The 22811-nt window shown below is 41.2% G+C and overlaps 1 protein-coding gene across 1 annotated transcript in view; it reads left to right on the top strand.

Annotated features, from left to right (window-relative positions):
• CACNA2D3 (calcium voltage-gated channel auxiliary subunit alpha2delta 3) overlaps positions 1 to 22811 on the top strand; it is a 924385-nt gene that overhangs the window by 622702 nt on the left and 278872 nt on the right. Inside the window, exon 13 of the mRNA XM_054481187.2 lies at positions 1864 to 1997. Within this exon, the coding sequence (XP_054337162.2) occupies positions 1864 to 1997 (134 nt within the window). The remainder of the gene's footprint in view (positions 1 to 1863; positions 1998 to 22811) is intronic.

Below are 22811 nucleotides of genomic sequence, written 5' to 3'. Positions count from 1 at the left end.
GAATCTGTGTCCATCCCCTGCTTGAAATCCTTCCCTGACTACCTGCGTATAGGATAAAGTCTAAACTCTTTCCCAAGTTCTGTGTGACAGTCCTCCTGCCCATTTCTGTCATCTTATGTCATCTTAACTCTACCCTCTCTCTACCAACTCCTTAACGCCAGCCATTCTGAGCTATTTTCAGTTCCTAGAAGGGGCCTGCTTCTCTCTGATCCTGGGTCCTTATTTATATTCCTTGTTTTGCTGGACACCATCTTTAATCCCAGTTCCTCTGGCTAACTGGTCCTCATCCTTCAGGTTCCAGCTACACTGACCCTTGCTCAAGGTAACCACATTTGATTGGCTGTGCCTGTTGTAAGTTTTAGCTTAATGTTGAATGTGCCATTTTGTAATTGTCTGTTTACTCAGAACTGCCAGGCCCCAGGGGGTCAGGGGTCTTGCTCACCTTGTTAATCGCTGCTTCTTCAATGCTAAACACAAAAGAAACCTTCAATAAATGTGTGAATGAAGGGCTCCCTCCAAGGGATCCAGGCCTGTGTTCAGTTCACCCTTTCCCTTTTAACATCTCCTAACCCATAGCAAAGCTGATGTGACCCAAAGCTCTTCAGCAGTGCAGGAACATAGCAGCACCCTGGAACTAAAGATCAAAATAGTGTCACCAATCACAAGACAACAGCATGTTGAGAATGTTTCTGTTGCTTAGAAATCATGTCTACCTGGCCGGGTGTGGTGGCTCATGCCTATAATCCCAGCACTTTGGGAGGTCGAGGCAGGTGGATCACGAGGTCAGGAGATCAAGACTGTCCTAGCTAACACGGTGAAACCCTGTATCTACTAAAAATACAAAACAGCCGGGCGTGGTGGTGGGCGCCTGTAGTCCCAGCTACTCAGGAGGCTGAAGCAGGAGAATGGTGTGAACCCGGGAGGCGGAGCTTGCAATGAGCAGAGATTGCGCCACTGCACTCCAGCCTGGGCGACAGAGTGAGACTCCATCTCAACAAAAAAAAAAGAAGAAATCATGTCTACCCAACATATTTAAAAGGCAGCGCCAGGGACCACATCATGATATGAGCTGAAATTTTAGCCTCAAACATACAAAGGGCAAAATTCGGTAGAAGTAAAAGGGACAAATTAAGAGACTTACAAACCTAGACTCATCATCTGTATTTGCTACTTGATGCCTGAGAGAACATAGGCAAAAAACATATCCCCCATCTGCATCAGTCATCTTATCTTTAAAATGGGCACAGTCATCTACACTTAAACATGTTGTCACAAAGAAAAGGGACAACGCTGATCAAGTGTTTAGCAAATTTTATGGCACTTAGCACTCAAAAATTAATCATAACTATTATTGTTATGTTTATAAAAATGAACTAGCCTTTAATTTTTGTGGTTCCTAGTTTTTCCCTTGGAAATAGACTCACAAAAGTGAAAAAATAAGGTTACAAAATATCATGTAGAAAGGACTGTCATTTCTACCCGGGAATAAACACACACACATACTGTATGTGTGTGTAAACATATATTGTGTGTGTGTGTGTATATATATATGGGGGGGTTGTGCATATAAACTCTGGGAGGATATTCTCCAAAGAATTAACAGGAACTTCCTCTGGGAGATGAGTTTATGGTTGATTTTAATTTCATTACATTTGCTTGACTGTATTTTCTAACATGAACTTATAAAGTGAGTGATGGGGGAGAGGAGCTAATGTTGAAAAGAAAAATGGGGGAGAGGAGCTAACATTGAAAAGAAAAAAGAAGGAAACTAGCTAGAGGGCAAGAAGGCACGGCATATGCATATTCCCAGTTGCAGGTCTTTCTGTCTGTTACTAAACTTGGCCCTCCCTTGGGTTTTGGCAGGATTTTTTACCCAGATCTCCACCTTGGCTGATGTGCAGGAGAATGTCATGGAATACCTTCACGTGCTCAGCCGGCCTAAAGTCATCGACCAGGAGCATGATGTGGTGTGGACCGAAGCTTACATTGACAGCACTGTGAGTCCATGGGGCCCCGGGAAAGAGGCTAAGCTTTACCCCCATCCCCAAATTGTGTTAATTCTAGAAAATAGCAACTGTATCACTGTTATTTTTTGGGTTCAGTGACACTTTTCTTGATTGTTTGTGTAGTGTTGGTCACCTTGACAAGCAAAGTTGGTGAAAAATCATAATGTACTAGAAAGTATGACACGTACTTCAGAAAGGTAGCTGGTCTGCACAAAAGAAATCACGTTTTGCTTGTGTCTTTTCTCGTTACTTCTGTCCCACTTTTTCACGTGTGTTCAAATTCTGTCAGTGTAGCAATGATTACAAGCATTCTTAGATTCTGTCCTCACCATATGTGAGCCCCAGTCCTGGCAATGAATCTTTGTGTCTCAATTGGGAATGTAACCAAAGCTCAGCTCTAATAATGAATTGGGGCCACCATGGAGGCTACAGTTGCATTTTCTTCCCATGCATAAGTGAGAATATGCTTGAATGGTGGTTCAGTAGGCACTGGATTGTTGTTTGAACTCTGACCATGGGCCCATTCTAAAGCCGAATTCTAAGCAGCAGATTCTGATGCTGAATTAGCTGAAAAGGAGGAGCTTTGCCAATCATCAAGTAATGGCTCAATGGCTAGGTTTCTTATGTAATCTCAGGGTGATTTTTCATAGTGATAATGAGTCTGATGGGAGTGGTGTTTTTCATTTATTGATTCTAAGTGTTCTCACAGGGCCTCTCTCTAGTCATTTTTGTTGGGATTAACATCACATTAATCACTGTAACCCAGACACAGCTATCCTCCAGAGTGATCTCGATGGCTGTCATGGGTCAGCTTTTCTCTCCCTGGGCTCTCTCATTCCTGCTGCACTTCTGGCAGCTGCAGGCAAACTCAGGGCAGGAAAAGCATGTGGGAACTCATTTCAGGGGACACCATGACACAGGCCAGGCCACAGCAGCCTGCCCCGTCTCAGCCTTAAAGTATGCAATGTGGCCCTGGAAATATGAATGTATCTCCTTGTCAAAAAGGGAGACTCCTTCCCCAGGAAAAGTCATCTTGAATAAAGATGAATATTGAGCTGAAAAGGCTTCTCTGATGCTGGGGAGACCATGAGCTTTTATCAGCTTGAGTCTGTCCCCAGTTTGGTTTTAAATCATGGAAACAAAATAAGCTGCCCCATTTATGTTGGCACCATATTAACAATAGCAGCCATGATGATAACTTCATCTTTTCTTGTATGTTGTTGGGTAAGGCAGGAAAAATAGGAGTGAGGAGGAGGAGGAGGAGTGTGGCTAGTTAGTATTAAAGTAACCAAATCACTCAGTGGTTTTGTGTACAAACCCCAAATAGCCAGTTTGTTCAGTCATTTTATTTGTTTCATCAATTTAAAAAAATATAAGACACAGTTTCTACAATTAAAACATTATGGTAGTAGCACCTGGATAGAGAGATCAGTAGAGTGGAAGGTCCAAAAAATCAACTACATATGGGGATTTAGTATATAATAGAGGTGATGTCTGAGATCAGTGGGGCTAAGATGGCCTTTGTAATAGATGCTTTTGGGAAAATCAGATAGCCATTTAGAGAAAAATAGAATTAGTTCAGTCTTCACATTATACCCAAGGAAGAAATCCAAGTGGATCAGACATCTAAATTGTAAAAAATGAAACCATTACAAGCAGTAGAAGAAAACCTGGGTAAATTGCTCTGTGACCTGGATTCTGGGAAGACTTTCTAACAATGACTATAAAATCTACAGGCAATAAAGAGAAAGATAAATAAGTTTGACTACAACTTATTTATCAACAACAAAAAAAACTTTTGTAAGCCAAAAACACATCATAAGCAAAGCCAAAAGACAAATGATAAAATAGGAGAAAATATTTGTGACACATAGCACACATGAAGAATTAATAATCTCCAATATATAAAGAACTTTTTAAAATTGAGGAGAAACCCCCAAAATTACTATAGGAACAAAGTGAGCAAAAAAATTGACAATTCACAAAAAAGAATAAAAAATGGCTTTTAAACATGATGTACAACTTCATAATAAGAAAAATGCAAATTAAACTATAATGAGATACCATTTCTCACCCATCAGAGTGGCAAAAACTAAAAGCTTAGCCATGCACTCTGTTGGTGAGGCTATGGGAAAAGGGACACTCTTATTCATTGATTGTGGGAATGCAAAATGGGGCAATCTCTATGGAAGTTAATTTGCATTTACCCTTTGACCCAGCAATCTTACTTCTAAGAATTCAACCCTGAAGATGGACCTCTAACAGCACAAAAACATATATGCACAAGTTTGTTCATTGCAGAGCAGCTTGTAATTTCAAAATATTGGGTTACCTAAATGCCCAAACATAAGAGATTGAATAGACTATAGTACCTACACCTAATGGAGTCAATATTAAAAACAAGAATGAGATTGACCTGCATTAGTTGATAGTGATTTACAGAATATACTTCTAAGAAAAATGAGCAAAATCACATATAGCATACTACTTTTTGCAAGAATTATATATAGCATACTACCTTTTATATAGGAAATGAGGAAAAAAGAAGATAGATATGTAATTACTTACTTTACAAAAAAAAAAAAAAAAAAAGCAAAAACAAGAAACAGAATAAACCAGAAACCAACAGAGCTGGTTACCAGCAGAACTATCATTCCCTCCCCAAGCCATCTTCTCTGCACCACCTCCCACATCTTGTTAGGATATGGGAGGTGGTGCAGGGCTTGGGGAGAAAATGACACAACTCTGAGTATAACTTTTTGCACAGTTTTGACTTTTGAAAGCATATTAATGTTCTGCGTATTCAAAAATTAAGATTGGGGGAAAATTAAAAGTGAATGCAAACAGAACAAAATGAATCCAATAATATTTCAAGTGAATAACAAAGTTTCTCAGAAAGGGAGGAAAAAAACTTTAGAATATAGTAGTACACACAATATTAAATTTTGAACACAATACTTTCACTCTCTACCCCTCGATCTAGGGAGGAAAAGAGAACTGCAAATAAATTCTAAACTCCATTTGGTGTCGTTTGTGGTAATATGGTTACAGCAATTCTGAATCCATTTTGTGAGTATGGAGGTATTGGGCAGATGTGTAAATGCTGAAGACAGGGGGATCCACCTATGGGATTAGACTTGATTGAAAAATCCCAACTCTGTCTTTCTAAAGGACCTACAAGCAGTGGCACCCAAGTAGCAATGAGCCCATCCAGTACCCAGATTCTGGCTTCTAAAAAACACTCCCCACTAAGAGGAGCCAGGGACCCTTAGAGTAATTGCTAATTCCAGGGCTGCAGCAGAGAAGGTACCAAATAATAATAATCATGATGACAATAATAATAATAAGCTTGGAATATTTTGTGCCAGAAACTAAGGAAGTGCTCAAAACAATAATGTGGTCATGTCAAAAGGACACAGGATCAGCATGAAGAGGCTCTCATTGGTCAAATCTGGGACAATTTGAGCCTCAAAATAAGGAATGACAATAATGGCTTGTAACTTGTTGAATAAAACAGAAATCCACGTGTCCTTACTGATAATAAATAACTAAACAAATCCCAAACAGATGAACCAGATAGGTAAGTCAGTGGGTGAGAAGAGTGCAGTGTGTAATGGAGTGCTGACTGGTAAATGAGGAGGGAGTGATGGAGTTGGAAAATCACTATTTTGCAACCATTTTGATAAAGACCAGTTAGGGCAAAGGTCTGTCAATGGATGCTAAATCTAGGAGGAAAGTTCGATGATGAGCAGGGTATTTTTATGATCTCAAAATGCTTCCCTAGACTTTTCATTAGTCATGAGGGGGAAAAAGTAGCACCTGAACAGTGGGATACTATATACACTGTCTTAGTATGCAATATATTGGATGAATTTCAGCAACATCTTGAGCGGGTCCTCAAAATTAGCACCACCAATGAGAAGCAGATGGACATTGTGTGCCTGCAGAGAAAGACACATCACACTTATGTATTGTTTTGGCCAGGGACACATAACCTGATGCTCACGGCAGATATAAGTTCATGAAGCAGATACAGCTTTGCATTAATATGATGCCTTGCTTTAGGTAATGTTCATCACTTAAATCGGTCGTTGTATTAGATTTGCTAATTACATACAGATATAGGAAGTTAGAGGGAGAATCCATTGCTACTCAAACTTTTGCGCTAAAGAACTTTTGTGACCACAGAGCCAAAATAGATGGTGGGGCAGATCTGGGCATGTAGTCACAGAGGAAAGTCTCTGAAGTCTTTTGCTTCATCTTAAACATTTGCATAAAATTTATATGCTGTGCCATAATCATTCTTATTTACTTTAAAATAACATTTCAAGTGGCCCATTACTAAGTAAACTTGGTATGCCAAGATGACAGAGCTCATTTATTCCACTTCTTAAAGAACTCTTTGAGGTTCGTAAAACTAAACCCACAGAATCAGGTTATCCCTAAAATGATAGCCCAACATTGTTGCTATGCTTCCCAAGGTTCTGTTGTTGTATCTTTGCAAATTGCCCTGATAAATAGATCTCCCGGTAGAATGTTCTGAGGGTTCCTTCTCCTCTTCGTGGTGTTGAGCAACCTATCAGGCCAGGAAGGACACTGGGGAGTCTGTCTTCCTCTTTGTTAGGTCTGCCGGATGAAGAGAAGGCAGCTGCTGCTTCAACAGGTACCTCTGACCAGGAAGCAACAGTTTCTTCCAACTCCTTATGTGGACCTGGATTCTGCCAGGACACAAACAAACAAACAACAACAAAGCCCCATCATTTATACAGGGTCAAAATAGGATTCACGTGGTGAACTCATCTGCAGAGTCTAAATTCTGAGATGCTCATCAACTTTGGAACCACCCAGAAGATCAAGGGGGAGATGAGCAATTTTGAATTCATGACTGTCCTGACACATCCAGGACAAGTTTTAAGCTCGCATTACCCTAAGGCGACCCAGCTTGCAGTAATGAAAGAGACTAGACTCCAGGAGCACTTGGCATTAGGGCTGGTGATTGACTCCATTTTAGTAACCTGATGTTTTGTTGGTATTGATAGCTCTGGATTTTTTTTTAAGTATATGTATCCTCTACCTTAGTTTATTCACTAAGGGCACTGAATTTAGATTAGAACACCATCCCAGGTTTGAATTGCATACCTACTCCATATTTGCTGTGTGACTTTAAGCCAGTTACTTAGCCTCTTTAAGTATAGTTTTCCTCATTTCTAACATGAGAATACGACCTGTCTTCCAGGGTTCACTCTAAGGATTAAATGTCTATGCATAGTATGAATGCAATAAATACTATTTATTGTCATTTCCCAATTTTAGAAAACCTAGTGTGAGTTTATTTCCTGGGCTGAAGGAAGTTTTTAAAAATACTGGATTCTCCTTTCTTTGAGCTGGGTCTCACATAGTAACTACATGATTGTTACCATATTCATAATAGAACTTGGTAGTTAAGTATGATGAGTATCTTGGAAAACATTGTTTGTTTAAAGATACTCTTTAATTCTTTGGAATTCATTTGGCTGTAATTATGTGCTGTGAGCTAGGCACTAATGTCTGGGGGTAGGTGCCTGGGTCAGTGTCCCCAGAAAACACTGGGATCGTGCTGCACTAGCAAGGAAGAACCTTTCACCCCTAACACCCTTACTGAGGAGAGTCCTTGCTGAATTACACAAGGAAAGGGAAATACGGTAGCAGCCCCCTTCACCCTTTGCCCATTTGCCCTGAAAATACTTGCTGCTGACACTTGTGGCTGCAGCTGTTAACCCGAGATAACTTTGCCACGAAATATCTCACTTTTATTATTATTTTTCTATAAATATTCTATAAAGAGAATGATGTCTTCTATTTCCCAAAACATTCTGTTTTTAGTAGTGGTATTTACATTTACAAAATATAGTAATTCTCAATTGCTAAAATTGTCAAATCCTAGAGAATGTTGCATTCCTACACATGATGTTAACATCATTCTCGAACAGTTGTTGGCCGAAGATTTGTTTGATGAATCCGATTTTTCCAAAATAAGCGATTCTGACGATTCAAACAATTTTGATGTTAGTTCTGTTTTAGAAATAACTCCAAGAACAGTTTTTATATTTTATTTTCACGTTGAAAATCGGTCAGATTTGCTTGAACCTCAAAGACCGTGTTTATGCAAAATTAAATGAATGCTGGCAGCAAGCTGGACTTTTTTTTGTTTTAGACGGGAAAAGGGTTAATTGGCCACAGCTTAACTGACTCAGTGTCAGTTAAGCACCCTTGGCAATGCAACCATTTGTGCCTGTCGCCCACAGCACCCTGGACACGTGATCTGGAAGGCAATTCTGGTGCACGAAGCATATGTCTGTTCCCCATGCTTGAGTTGCAAGCTTACTTGAATGAAGTCAGTTGTCTCCATTCCCAAACCTAATGATGCCAGTGGTAATTTTATCATAATTTTATAAATGAATTAAATATTATTTAAACCAACAAATTGTAAGTATGAAAAGAAAGTCATTGTTTCTGTGAATCTGTAAATGAATGCTTTGGAAAGACTCTAAAGAAAGTTGCTAAAAAATTACCACTGTGCTGAATATGGGCAAAGCAACCATAAAAAACTAGGGAGAAAAAAAACATCTTCCTTGCGTTCAGAGAAAATTGATACTTAATTTTTCTTTCTTTCTTTCTATAGGGTAATTTTCCTTGATTTGTTTGTGTCATCCTTGGTTGATGTGGTGGATCTGGGGGCTGGGTTAGTGTCTGCTTTTTGTCTTATTGTCTCTTAGTGGCCTCGGGCAGCTGTGTACTCCAAGAAGAACAGATCTTTCCAGACACAGAGAGGGGCCACTAATTGGTGTGTGAGCAGCTGTGATTTCCATCTAGAAACAACCAACACACTCCCATTATGTGGGTCAGCATCACCTGTATGGCTCTGCTAGTTCTCTACTGCCCTTTAACAAATCAGCACAGACTTAGTGGCTTTAAACAACACAAGTGTATCATCTCCAGGTTGCCATGGTTCAAAAGTCTCAGCACAAGTTAGGTGGATCCTCAGCTCAGGCACTCACAAGGCTGTAAGGAAGTGTTGGGTGCACTGCAGGTCTCATCTGCAACTCAGGGGCCTCTTCTAAGCTCATTCAGCTTGTTGGCAGAATTCAGTTCTTTGCCCGTATAGGACTGAGTTACCATTTTCTTGCTTGCTGTCAACTGGGGACCACTCCCAGCTCCCAAAGGCCACCCAAAGTTCCTTGCCATGTGGCCCCTGTAGGCTGTCACACAATGCTGTTTGTTTTCCTCCAGCCCAGCAAAAATACATCTCTCCGATGCTTCACCTTCCCTTAAAAGCTTCTTCCATTAAGTCAGGCTGACTCAGGATCATTTCTTTTTTAATTAACTCCAAGTCAGTTGATTAGTAATCTAATTATACCAGGGATATCTCATCAGCTCACACTCAAGGAGAGGGAATTTGATGGGGTATGTACTTGGGGCAGAAATCTTGGGGGCCATTTTTGAATCTTGCCTACCCCAGTGGTCTCTGTCCATGTGCTCTGGTCTGAGAGGGAAAGATAATGCCGGAAGGAAATGCAACCATATCTCCTGCAAACTGTCAAGAGAAGGTTTTAGGTTAGCTATGTCCATTCTTCATCATAACGTTTCTACTTAGCACTGATGTTTCCCAGAGGAGCCTCGTTCTCTTTGTTATATTGCAGTCTGAAAGGAGCTATGATTCCTTTAGGAATCAGAAGATCTGTGACCCTGCTGATGTGAATTATTTCTACTAAATACTAAGGGAGTAGGTAAGTATTTGTTGATTATCTAGTACGTTTGGACACTTGTACCCAAAAGATGGCTTAATATAGTCTGACTCTTCTTTCTCTGTAATTATCTGGGTAGTTAAGGAAAAGGAATTCCTCTTTGCTTGACTCATAAGTTTTTGTGGCTGAAAACCCAGCAGCAATGAATATAATTATATAACTGATTTAATGCTTAAATAAATAGCTTAAAAATGACCCGTGAGTATGGTGCTTTCGCTATTAATTATACATTGATTCATAGTTTTGGTTCTGGACAAGTTCAAGATAAAAGTTTAGCTGTGAACAGAAGCTGAGTTTGGGTTCTTGCACATGAGAGCCAACCATTGCTTTAACCAATTCTAGAATCAGAAACTGACAAAACTTCCTTTCAGGGCCCATTCTCCCTGCTTGTTGCTACCAGTCTGATTAAATATTCTGTTTCCTGCTTGGCTGTTCTGTTCAATTTGTTTTCCTGGTGAAATCCAAATAAATGACTTAATGTTAACAACATTAATTATGTTGAATCTAATAAGATCTCATGTATTAATTGACAAAACAGCAAACACCAGAATTCTGAAATTCATGGGCCTCTCATATGAATAGAAGTCATGCATAGTCATTATCTCTTAGGTGCAGAGCAAAAAATCATTAACAATGGAATTTGTTGCATTTTAAAAGCAAATGACTTGTGCTTTGGAGTTGGGTCTTAATCAGCTTGGGAATGCTATTCAACTTGCTGTGCAGGGTAGAACCAGTATCAAACCAAGGAAGCATCAGCATTCCTGATCAGCCCCTCCAGGGGAGTTTACACAGACCACAGTGACACACAGAAGGGAAGCAAAGAAATGTTTTAGAAACAGTGGGAATGTGACCATTTAAAATAATGAGAATTCATTATCAAGCCCTCTTGCCCCTCCCGTTTGCTGGTAATGCAATTCAGTAGGCAATTTGTAGGAACTTTTCAAACCAATTTAGTTTCATTTGCAAATTGGACCTGTATCCCTCCTCCTCACCCCCCACTAAGTCCAACTTGGAGAAAACACTTTGCATCTGATAAATTGCACATTTGTTTCAGTTTCCCATCTAGGAATGGCACCTAGACCATTTAGGAGTCATTTGGGTGATTAAGCTATAACCTCTTACTGCCTAGAAGCAATTAAACGGGGTCAAAGCCATCCTAAGGATGTTCTTGGGCTTGGAAATGGAACTTAGAGTATTTTTCCAAGACACTGCTGCATATCAAAGAAGTTCAAATCATCAAAACAAAGACACACACGTAAAGAGAAACATAAACCATCCTGCTGGGCTGTGGAACACAGAATGCCATCTGCATTACATGGCAAGGAGGAAACTGATTATGTTGGGACCTCTATTTCATAGCAGATGGGTTCATAAAATTTAATAGCCTCCAGAGCCTTTAGAAACCGTGTTAAAAACATGTGGAGCATGCTGTGACACTTCACTTCTGGCCCTGCAGTCATTATAACTCTGGCACAGACTATAAATATTACAGTACTTTATTTCCATTGAAACAGATTACTATTATGATTATTTTTTTCCAGGAGATGTTAAAAATATGAGTGTATTCCTGATTTTTGGTACCACTTATATCCATCCAAATATTTTCCTCTTCCATTGATTCTAGAGTTTTCTATTAAACAGAGTTGGTATTATGAAACTATGAATTGATGATATAAAATTATTATCTTCAGAAAAGGTGTCCTAACACTCTATATGGGTGACTGTCAACTAGTAGAAAAGCTTAGGGCTAAAAATGAAAATGATTTCTAGATTTCAGGTGTTTATTGTTGTTTCTACTTTTATGGATTAATGATTTGAAACTGTCTGTAATGAAAGAACAGCCTCTATCCTCTGCCATACACAAATGGATAAGAGCATCTGGCCTGAATAATCATACAACGTGATGGCTTATTCAGCACTCTTTGTTTACAAGTCACAGCTTCCAGTGCAAAGTGGCAATGGTCAAAAAGGCAATTTGATGACTCTTGGAACCAGGATGTCTATGCAGTTCTGTCTTGGGGTGTGACTAGATTCAGGGGTTGTATTAGTTTCTTCTCGCATTGCTATTAATATAAAGAACTACCCGAGACTGAGACTGGGTAATTTATAAAGAAAAGAGGTTTAATTGGCTCAGGGTTCCGCAGGCTATATAGGAAGCATGGCTGAGGAGGCCTCAGGAAACTTACAATCATCGCGGAAGGCGAAGGGGAAGCAGGCATGTCCTACATGACTGGAGCAGGAGGAAGAGAGAGAGTGGGGAGGTGCTGCACACTTTTAAACAACCAGATCTCGTGAGCACTCACTCACTCTCAGGAGAACAGCAAGGGCGGACGTCTGCACCCATGATCCAGTCAACTCCCAGCAGGCCCCTTCTCCAACACAAGGGGTTACAATTTGATACAAGATTTGGGCGGGAACATAGACCCAAACCACATCAGGGGTTAATCCCAATATTATTTTGACTTGCTCTTTGACTCTTTGTACTGGAGTGCTGTGGTACGATCTTGGCTCACTGCAACTTCTGCCTCCTGAGTTCAAGTGATTCTCCTGCCTCAGCCTCCTGAGTAGCTGGGATTACAGGCGCCCGCCACCACACCTGGCTAACTTTTTGTATTTTTAGTAGAGACAGGGTTTCACCATACTGGCCAGGCTGGTCTCGAACTCCTGCCCTTGTGATCTGCCTGCCTCAGCCTCCCAAAGTGCTGGGATTGCAGGTGTGAGCCACCGCGCCCGGCCACTGTTCCTTGACTCTTATTGGCTTAATTCCCAGACAGGATCTCTCTACATGGTGCCAAAAATGGCTCTACTGTTTTTGGTATCTAACATAATGTTAACTTTCATTACGTTTATAACCCTTAATTTATTTGCCTTTCAGCATTTATATTAAGCCCATGATAGATAGGCCTGTTTGAGTCACAGCCAAACATTGAGAGATGAGACGGACCTATGACTTAATGGCCTCAGTCTCACAGAGTGAGGAGAAATCAATCCAAAAGGAAATTGATCCTGGGAAGACTGAGAAGTACCAGAGTCCTGCACAAAACTTGTTGGTAGAATCCGAAACCAATCCGTGCCCAAGATCATGTACCACATCAGCAGGGTATTAATTATGATACCATGTTGTTAAGCTATGGAGCCCTTTAGTTAAATGTCTTTGTGGACCCTTTCATATAAAGCACATAGAAGCAGAGGTCCTCTGGTAGGTATTGGGAAATGGAGACATGAAGCCCAGTTGCTTGGCCACATCCCAGGGAGGCTCTGAAGCATTGTTTTCATCTTTCCTGGCACTGCAGAGCCTAGGTAGTATTCTATGTAATCAGGTGTCAACCTCTGAGAATAGTAGTATAGGATTCTCTGCTGTGGATTCTCTGTTGTACCCTTAAGTTTACAACAGAGTGCTGGGTTGAGTCCAGTTAGGAAAGATGGCTATGGGGATTGGCAGATTGTGTCTGTATTCAAAAATCAAATTGAGGAAGTTAGTATAGTAATATGACTATTTTATCATATTTCGGCCTTATTTTTCTTCATCACTTCTGATGATCAAACACTAGCTTATTGTACTTCTGTCACCTCTTAGAAAGCATTGGCTCTAGGCAAGAGAACCCACTCAAGCTGTGAGAAATGTACTGGATGGCTCAGGGGCAGCCCCAGGAGGGACAGGGACCATCAAGGAGTAAGAAGCCACCAAGAGCAAATGACCACTCTTTTTGTTCTTTCTTCCTTCTTCCTTTGTTCTTTTTTCATGTCCCTCCTACTTGCCGCCCCCAATCATAGGTCTTCTGGTCTCCTCCCAGTCCTGGCTTTACATAATGCCCCAGTTCAGATCCAATAAGGATGAAATCAGTGTGTGTGTGTATCTGAGTTTACATTTCTGAGCAAATTATATACACAACTCTCTCTAGCCCATGGTTCCATTGAGGTCAGATGTCCATCATTTATCCAATCAGTTATGGCCCAGAAGGCCAAGGGATAGAAACAGATCAGCCAGGGCTATGGATAACATTTTCTAAGAGGTCTGGAGGCTGGCTGCAGTGGCTTATACCTGTAATTCCAGCACTTAGGGAGGCTTAGGCAGGAGAATTGCTTGAGCCTAGGAGTTGGAGATGGGCAACATAGTAAGACCCCCTGTCGCTACAAAAAATAAATTGAAGAAATCAGCCAGGCACAGTGGAATGTGCCTGTGGTCCCAGCTCCTCGGAAGGCTGAGGTGGGAGGATCACTTGAGCCCTGGAGATCAAGGCTGCAGTGAGCCATGACTGCACCACTGCACTCTAGCCTGGGCAACAGAGTGAGACCCTGTCTCCAATTTTAAAAAACAAAACAGCAACCAAACAAAAACAAAACAACAAAACAAAACTGTAACAACAACAAAAGAGGCCTGGATAGGAGGAAATGCCTAGAGTCTGAAGGAGTTGGCATTTCTAGACCTCTGTCTTTCTGCCTGAGGTTTCTGTAAGTTACAGCCTGGCTGGGCTCTGATCCTAACTCTCAGGAGTGGGTCTTCTTTCCTGTTCTCTGAGCCCCAGGCTCACATCCTCCTTTCAGCCCCAGTGGACCCAAGTGTCCCCACAGCCTCCCCCGGCCCCACATCCTGAAGGATGCTGCCCTTCCTCCATAGACTATCCCTGCTGTGTGGGTGGTGGGAAGCCCTCTCCCTTGTGCCTTCTGAGAGCCGAGGAAGATATTTTGGCCAACACAACCAAATCTGTACTGCTTTTCCCCCACTTCATGGCCCAGATATTTGGGTAACTTAAGTTCTCAGAGCTGATTCTCATGCTTTGACATTGTTTAGACTAAAATGAACACATTCCTCTTATTACCAGCATGCAGAACAATTAAAATAATCCCAGAGAATCAGCCTGTGGTTTGATATCAGCTGCCAGTTTCTCTTCTGTTACTGTACACAGGATTTTCTCCATGTGAAGGATTTCATTCTTTCACCTTTACTCCATAAGAATCGATGTGCCAAATATAAATGTTTTATCTATGAGGCCATGGCACAAAGACACCATAGGTAAGAACATTTCACCTGACTTGGCCTCTTAGCCTGCTTCTATTTAAAAGTAGCAGAGAATCACTCTTGCCTCCCCTGTCTTCATGACCTTTCACACCCACTTGTGGGTGAAATGGCCATTGAAGGCTCCTCCTAACCTTACTCTGCTGGTGACACATGCTCTTATTAGATGTACAGAGCAGACATGACTCAGTCTATCTCTCAGTGCAAGGTCCTTAAGGGAAATTTCTCTCTTTTTCTGAACAAAGAAAGGAAGAGCAAAGCCAGTAGTTCATTCAGGCAGAAGGAACATGCTTTTAAATCAATTTTCATTATGTTTAATCTAAAAATCTGGAACATCAACATCTTTTCTGGTTGATAGAAACAACTATTAAACACTCTCGTCATTGATTTCTCTTCTGAAGTGATCAAATTAAAGGCAGCCCAAGATGAAGCAAGGCTGGAGTACTCATCCTAAGGTCTGTTTCTCTGTCACTTAGCCAACTGTTAAACGAGCAGTTGTTTCCATGGAAAGATCCTTCCTTTGAGGAACATGGGGTTCAGTGGACCCCCATGGTATTCCAATGCAGGGACCAGTGGGAAACACTGTTCACACACCTTATAAGTGCAGGGACATCTTGAGACCACATTAGATGACTTTTTCTGTCTGCCTCTGGAAAATATTTGAAGACCCAATTTGAAAAGTTTTCATAAATAATTGAGCTATTTTAATTGTCAACTAATAAGTTAGAGAATCTAAAGGCTCACTGCTGGCTTAAGTAGGATCACCACGGGCTTAAAACCCTCCAGGGGAGCCTAAATTCAAAGCATTTGATGACCTGACTCCAGTGAACATCTCAGTCTTTTCCTTCCACATGGCAGAAGGCAAAGGGGAAGCAGGCACGTCCTACATGGCTGGAGCAGGAGGAAGAGAGAGATTGTGGAACTGCTACACACTTTTAAACAACCAGATCTCATGAGCACTCACTGTGAGGAGAACAGCAAGGGGGGACATCATTACCAATAATCCAGTCACCTCCCAGCAGGCCCCTTCCCCAACACTGGGGGTTACAGTTTGAATGGGGCCTTTCCCCATTCCGTGCCACCATCCAGCCTTACCCTACTCACACATTTGTAGTCTCTAGAACCAGTCCTGTATTCTCTCACACCTAGACTACTGTACCTGCTGTTCTCTCTGCAGGAAGTGGTCTCTTCCTCCCACCCCATTCAGAAGCCTCTGGGCTTATCCTTTGGTCTCAGTTTCATCATCTCCTCTGACCTCCTTGGATGGACCTCCAGTCTAGAGTGGGGCATTGATGGCGTGTTTCCAAAGCATGTAGCACCATCCCAGAACTTCTTATACTATTATATTAAGAAGTCCAAATAAACTTTTTCCCACTGAACTTTAAATTCCTTGAGGAGAGGGATGGTGTCTGGTTAACTGTCACATCCTTGATATATGATCAGGCACGTAGTAAGTATATGTATAGAATCAGGTGTATAAATCTCATAGACTCAGAGATCCAAAGATTGGAGGTCATGTGAAAATATCTACGTTTTCTAGCTGTTAGATAAGAATGGCATCGTCTCCAACATTTCACTCAGCATGTAGCATCCTTGCTCAAGGCCATCTTCATTAGGCATGTGATGAATGGATGCATCTTCACCATGAGACTGGGCTTCTCTCTCAGGTACCCAGCACTACCAATCCAACAAAGATTTTGCCGCATTCATCAAAAAGATCTGAATTCATGTGTCCATGGTTTGAGGAGCTAGGATAATGGCATTCTGACATATCAGCTGTGTCATTGTTAAGATAAAATTGATGTTACTTTTGCCCACTCTTATGATGTTACTTTTGCCCACTGTTATAACAGAAGGGCTTTTTTTTTTTTTTTTTTTTTTTTGAGACAGAGTTTCCTTCTGTTGCCCAGGCTGGAGTGCAGTGGCACAATCTCAGCTCACTGCAACCTCCACCTCCCAGGTTCAAGTGATTCTCCTGCCTCAGCCTCCCGAGTAGTTGGGACTACAAGGCGTGTGCCACTACACCCAGCTAATTTGTGTATTTTTAGTAGAGACAAGGTTTCACCATGTTGAACAGGCTGGTCTTGAACTCCTCACCTTAGGTGATCCACCCACCTTGGCCTCCCAAAGTGCTGAGATTACAGGTGTAAGCCACCACGCCTGGCCCAGAATGGTATTTTTAAATAAGATTTTGGCAAGATTGGAATCAAATCTGGCTGTCGAGTATACAATGGGCATTCAGGAAATCCTTGAAAATAATCCCTTACAGTTGTACTTGTAATGTGCTTTTTTCTGTATTTCCCCCAAGTTCTTACCATGGTCAATAGTGCCTCACCATCGCTGGCCATTCTCCCTCACTCTCAGAACATCAGCTATGCTGGTCACCTTTTAGTTGCCTGAATAACCCAAACTTTCTCCCTCCCCTGGGCTTTTGAACATTCTTCTCCTTCTGAACTGGAAAGACTCCCCTGCTGCTCTGCTTCTCTACTGGGGAAGAGGCTCTTTCCCATGTTCCTTGTCTCAGCTAAAATGTGCCCATTGCCTTTCCATTTCAGGTCCACTATAGGTTTTCTTCATAGAGATTATGATCATTTAGAATTATCTTAATTAGGTGCTTTGACTTTTTCCTATCTTTAAAAATTCTTGTTTTGTCTATCTCTTGAACAGTAACGTAAGGACTGGGGCAGTCTATGATGTGTCTCTATAACCTGATACTGTGCCTAGCACAGAGTAAGTACCCAGGATGAATTCAGAGAAGCCAAGTGGCTTGCTCTCAGTCCTACCACCAGTCTCTGTTTACTGTGCACTACAGTTTGTTTGTTTCTCCCTGTCTGCACTATACTTTTCCTAAAATGGTACAATGAGACCCCTAGGATTACAGAAGAAATAATATAAAGAATATTGCTACAACGTGGATGGTGGTACTAAGACAGAGTCTAAAATATTGTCTCCAAAATGCATGTGTCATATTTGTCTTTCCTTTTGAAAACCTAGCTGAATGATCAAGTTTAGGTCTGAAGCAACTGGTTTTTATGAATGCCACCTCCATCTAAGCAGCGGTTACTGATTTTGAAGGAAGAACAGGGACATTTGGGGAATGAACCAGATTTCTGCAGTGCTCCTTTTCTGTGCATGTTGCTAAATGCAATATGTTGGGGAAAGGGTTGATTACTTAAGGCATATTGTTTATACTGTATTACTTGGGTCTGATGGAAGAGTTCCTAACAGTGGTTTTCTTGCTAAAGATATGGTTTATGGGGAAGTGTGGAATGTGATTTTTTGGTGGGACATCATCATGATTTAGGTGAACTCCAGAGAAACTTGATATTGGGAGAGGCCAGGAAAAACATGCAGGTCCATGAAGCTTCTTTAGCATTAGCCCTCAGTTCTTCATCAGATTGTAAATACTCTGTGCTTTTAATTACCATCCTTATTCAGGCCAAGCTAATTGCTCTGGGCCAGACTGGAAAGGAAAATTCCCAGAAAGCCTGATATCTTGATAGAATGGTAGTGAGTTTCCTGAAGAAGACGCTAAGAAATCCTTAATGAATTAGCATTTCAACTTTTGTAACAGTATACTAGAGGAATGGGGGCGTTGGAATCATAGATTTTTGATGGCTGTTTGCCATCATAGCACTTGACAATCTGCTTCTTATTTGGCTTTCTGGTATGTAAAAGCATGAAATTCTCAAGAAGTATTGATCACTGTATGACAATACGTATGTAACAAAACTGTATTGTATTGTATTGAAAAAACTTTCTTTTAAAAATGATATTCCTATTTGGTTACTAAAATGTGTGAGTCTTTTTATTTAGAAGATGTTGTGGTTTTGTTAAACCTAAGTTATTTAAAGGTTAAAATAATCTTAATTTTATATAATAATAGTTAATTTTAACTATTAATGTTACTAAGAACAGATTTTCAACCAAGTACAACTGAATGCAAACAGGAACAAACTTGGAAAAGAAGATTAGTGGCTGGGAATGCAGAGACACAGCAAGGGCTGTGCCTTGGCCACAGTACATACATTCACAGAGGCCCTTTGCTATATTAGCAGAGCCAGACATTTTTGTAAGGTCTGGTGATTTCCCCAGACTTCATGGAATCTAGATTAAGTTTGCCAATTTCCCATTTCTCTGGAGATGATAATCCAACATAGGGCTGAATTAGGAACACTCAGAATGTATGGTTCTCTTATTAAGCTGGATTGCCCTTCTCTGTCTGTAGCTGGTCAGTAAACAGGAGAGTCTACTCTTTGGCCATCAGTGTTCTAGGGACACTTGCAGAACCAGATGTAAAGTTACCTAGTTCATTGACACAAGACATCTGCTGAGCTAAAGATTAGTCCCTATGCTGGCCAATAGGATAAATGTTCATTTTTAGGAAATACAGCCTAAGTCCTTGCAGTGAACAATCCAAGCCAATTCGGTAATTTGTACATGTTAAAATATTTTTAGTAGTTATTGGCATCCTCCAACATTTAGCAGTGAGGCCGTAACAAGTCTCAGGCCAATTCTGCCATCTATGCAGATATTTATTAGCAAGTATGCACAAAAGCCAACTGTTTTAAAGCTCAAGGAGGTTCCAGCTCTTTATCCTTTAGGTGTTCTGATGGCCCCTTGCATCAGAGCAAATGCATTATTTGCAAGAGTCAGCTAACGTTCTATTTGGAGTCAGGTAACTGAGAGGCCTGAGTCAGCAGCTGAAGGCAAGACTGTTTAAAAATCTGGCCAGGGGCACTATTTCTAAAGATAGAGCTCCCAAAGTATTTATTTGGGTGTTTGCAGAGAAAGGCAAGGCTCCTTCAGCATATTGAACCAATCCACAGAGTGGACATGTCCAATTTTACCAGTAACAGTTCACTTCTAATATCCATTGTAGTAATTGAGAAAATTTTTGGTGTTGGTCAGAGATAAATACCCATAGCACATGTAGCCATTTGTTTAAATACTAGCTGGAAGGTATATTCCGAATGAGGTCAATTGACCGTTTTTAATATATAGACTAAAATTAGCATTCACATTTGTATCGAAACATCTACTCTGAAGTATTCTACAGTAAATTGCATAGCATATAACAATGCTGTATTATATACTGTTAAGGTTTCTTTTGTGAAATGGAAAGAATAGTGGTGGTGATCTCATAGAGTTGTGAAGATTTAAAAACATAATATTGTTTAGCACTGTGCCACGCCTATGTCAAGTGCTCAATAAGTGCTAATCATTATTATGTAGAAATTCAGGATAACATTATTACTTATTGTTCCATATAGAGTTTTTGTGGAGTGAATTCTTCCTTCCTTTTATTTTGGATTTGCCAAGTTCTGACACTCTCCAAAAGAAAAGGGAAAAGACTGGGCCATGCATGTGTTTCCCTTCCCAGCAGAAGAGCATTCAGAGTCACCTTCACTCTTTGCAGTCAAGGCCCCTGCTGTAGGTCGTGTGTCCAGCTTGTCCTGCCTAAAAGCATCATGCCATGCTTGAGAAAAAGAAAAAAAAGTCTACTGAAGCCATCACCTCTCCTTGTCTCAAAAGACTTTATGACTGTATCATTTAGAAATGACTAGAGTAAGAACCAAGAAGCTTGAGAGGAAAGGCTGAGCTGTGGAAATTGATGATGCACTTCTGAAGCATCCTTCCTAATGGTGGAGTAGGGCAGGTGTCATCTGAGTAGCACAGCAAGAATAACTGGGGTACTAAGAGCTGCCATTATGCGGCAGGTAAAACGCACACCAGACCCTGTGCTACGAGCTTTTGCATGTGTCAGGTAGGCCCTATTATCTCCATTTACTTGATGAGGAAGCTGAGGTTTAGAGAGATTGAGGATTTTGCCTAAGGAAATGGGATAATTCATGGAACAAATGGAATTCAACCCTGGGTCTTCTGCCCGGGTGTGAGACTGTGACCTCAGATTCCATGTTATATGCAAGAAGATCTCCTGCATACGTGTGTGTCCTCTGAGGCTGCCTTTAAGGAACTGCCAAAGTCTTCAGAATGCCTAATGGGAGATTAGAAATGTTGTTCCTGTTCCCACAAATTTGAGTTATATCACCTCTACTGAATTAAAAAAAAAACCGTGGTACCCACTTTGAGATATGAAAACACTGGAGCCGGCCGGGCGTGGTGGCTCACACCTGTAATCCCAGCACTTTAGGAGGCCAAGGCAGGCAGATCATTTGAGGTCAGGAGTCCAAAACCAACCTGGCCAACATGGCGAAACCCCGTCTCTACTGAAAATACAAAAATTAGCCGGGCATGGTGCCGTGTGCCTGTAATCCCAGCTACTCGGGAAGCCGAAGCAGGATAATCACTTGAACCCGGGAGGTGGAGGTTGCAGTGAGCCGAGATCGCGCCACTGCACTCCAGCCTGGGTGATCAAGTAAGACTCCGTCTCAAATAAATAAATAAATAAATAAAAATAAAAATAAATAATGAAAACACTGGAACCTAACTTGTCCTGAATTATGTTTCCCATAGCCTTGGCAACCCATGGTAGGAAGCTTTAAATTTTGCAACATGTATCTCTTACATGGAGAGTTCTCTGTGCTATATTAAATGACAGAAGGAAAACTCAGCTCATCACACTTGTAAAAGAAACCACAGCATTCCTAGGTTTAAATGTTGAGTCATAACAATTCTATTTGATGGGCTTTTAAATATCTTGGAATTTGCATTTTGAATGTGTTATACATCACAAAAGGATTTTGATGGTGTTATCACAGCAAATACTGTAATCACATCCTATAATTTATATAACCCCAACTGCTGTCAGTATGTCAAAAATCATGAAATGTTATTCATGATACACACAACTTCTCTCCTGAAGGAAATTGAGGGTCCTGAATCAAATTCCTTGAGGGCATTTTTAATGACTTTGTATGGTAAGTCTGTCCACTGTTAAGGGTAGTCAGGCAAGTCAAGCAGTGGGTTAATAAGTAGATCAAAGCTTCAAATACTCAGTTGAACAAGCCAAGGTGTCTGGAAGGCAGGCCAGGGCAGAGAGGTAGACCTCTGAACGGAAGCAAGTTTAGCAGCCTGGGAACCTCTGCATCGCAGAGTGCAGCAGTGATCTGTTGCTCATGCTGGAGGCCTTCCAGGAAGCAGGCCAATTAACCTTGGGGCTAAGAGTTGGTATCTTTTAGAAACCTTGCCTCTGGTCTAAACTTTTGTACCCAGACTACTCTAGATGGGGGCTGGAAGGAGAAGCCGTGACATTGTCAGACTTTTTTTTTTTTTTTAAATAACTGAACTCTGTTTTACTCCCCCTAAATAGTCACTTTGTCTTATTTAAGAAGAGATGATCAAATGTAATCTCATCCCTCCATGCACAATTATTTGCAAATGTTCACCTCCAAATCAGTCTTGTATTCAAACATAGTACCAAACTTCTGCAGGAAAGGAGTTGGGGCCATCAAGATGTGAAAGGTGTAGGGAGTCCAGTGCAGAGTTGCAATGAAAGAGGGGAAGAAGAGAAATGTTCCGTAGAAGAAGATGGGACAAATGAAAAGAGCAAGTTTGCCTCCTGAGAGAAGAGGGAGCAGCAGACTTGGTGAGTGGACAGGGGACCTGACCCCAGATGGGCAAAGTGACAGGATCTTTTCAAGAGCAAGGATAGCTCCTATTTAATTTCATGCTATTTGCTCTGCTACAGTGAAAACCTCTGCATCTTACTGAAAGTCCACCACATTTTCACAAAGGCCTCCAGGAGTGGTTTTTGGAGAATATCATGGGAAGTCTTAGTTTTGTACCTCTCTACACTCTTGGGAGGGGGACCAGAGAGTGTGCATTAGGATGGTGAGGTAGTTTACAAACAGAACAAATCTAGCAGGAGCTCAGAACCAGAGTAGCTGCACACCTGTAAACACCATCCTTCCCCAGGACCCCAGTAGCCACCAGCAGAGCCATGGAGCTTCTTCCCACATGGGATTGGTTGGGATAAGTTACTGCTGGTCCCATTGTTAGAATATCTTGGCTGAAAGATATGTTTCTGCCAAATGTTCAATG

This window comes from Pongo pygmaeus, chromosome 2 (assembly GCF_028885625.2).
Source record: "Pongo pygmaeus isolate AG05252 chromosome 2, NHGRI_mPonPyg2-v2.0_pri, whole genome shotgun sequence".
Classification (NCBI taxonomy): Eukaryota; Metazoa; Chordata; class Mammalia; order Primates; family Hominidae; genus Pongo; species Pongo pygmaeus.
This window is presented reverse-complemented; position numbering and strand designations above follow the sequence as displayed.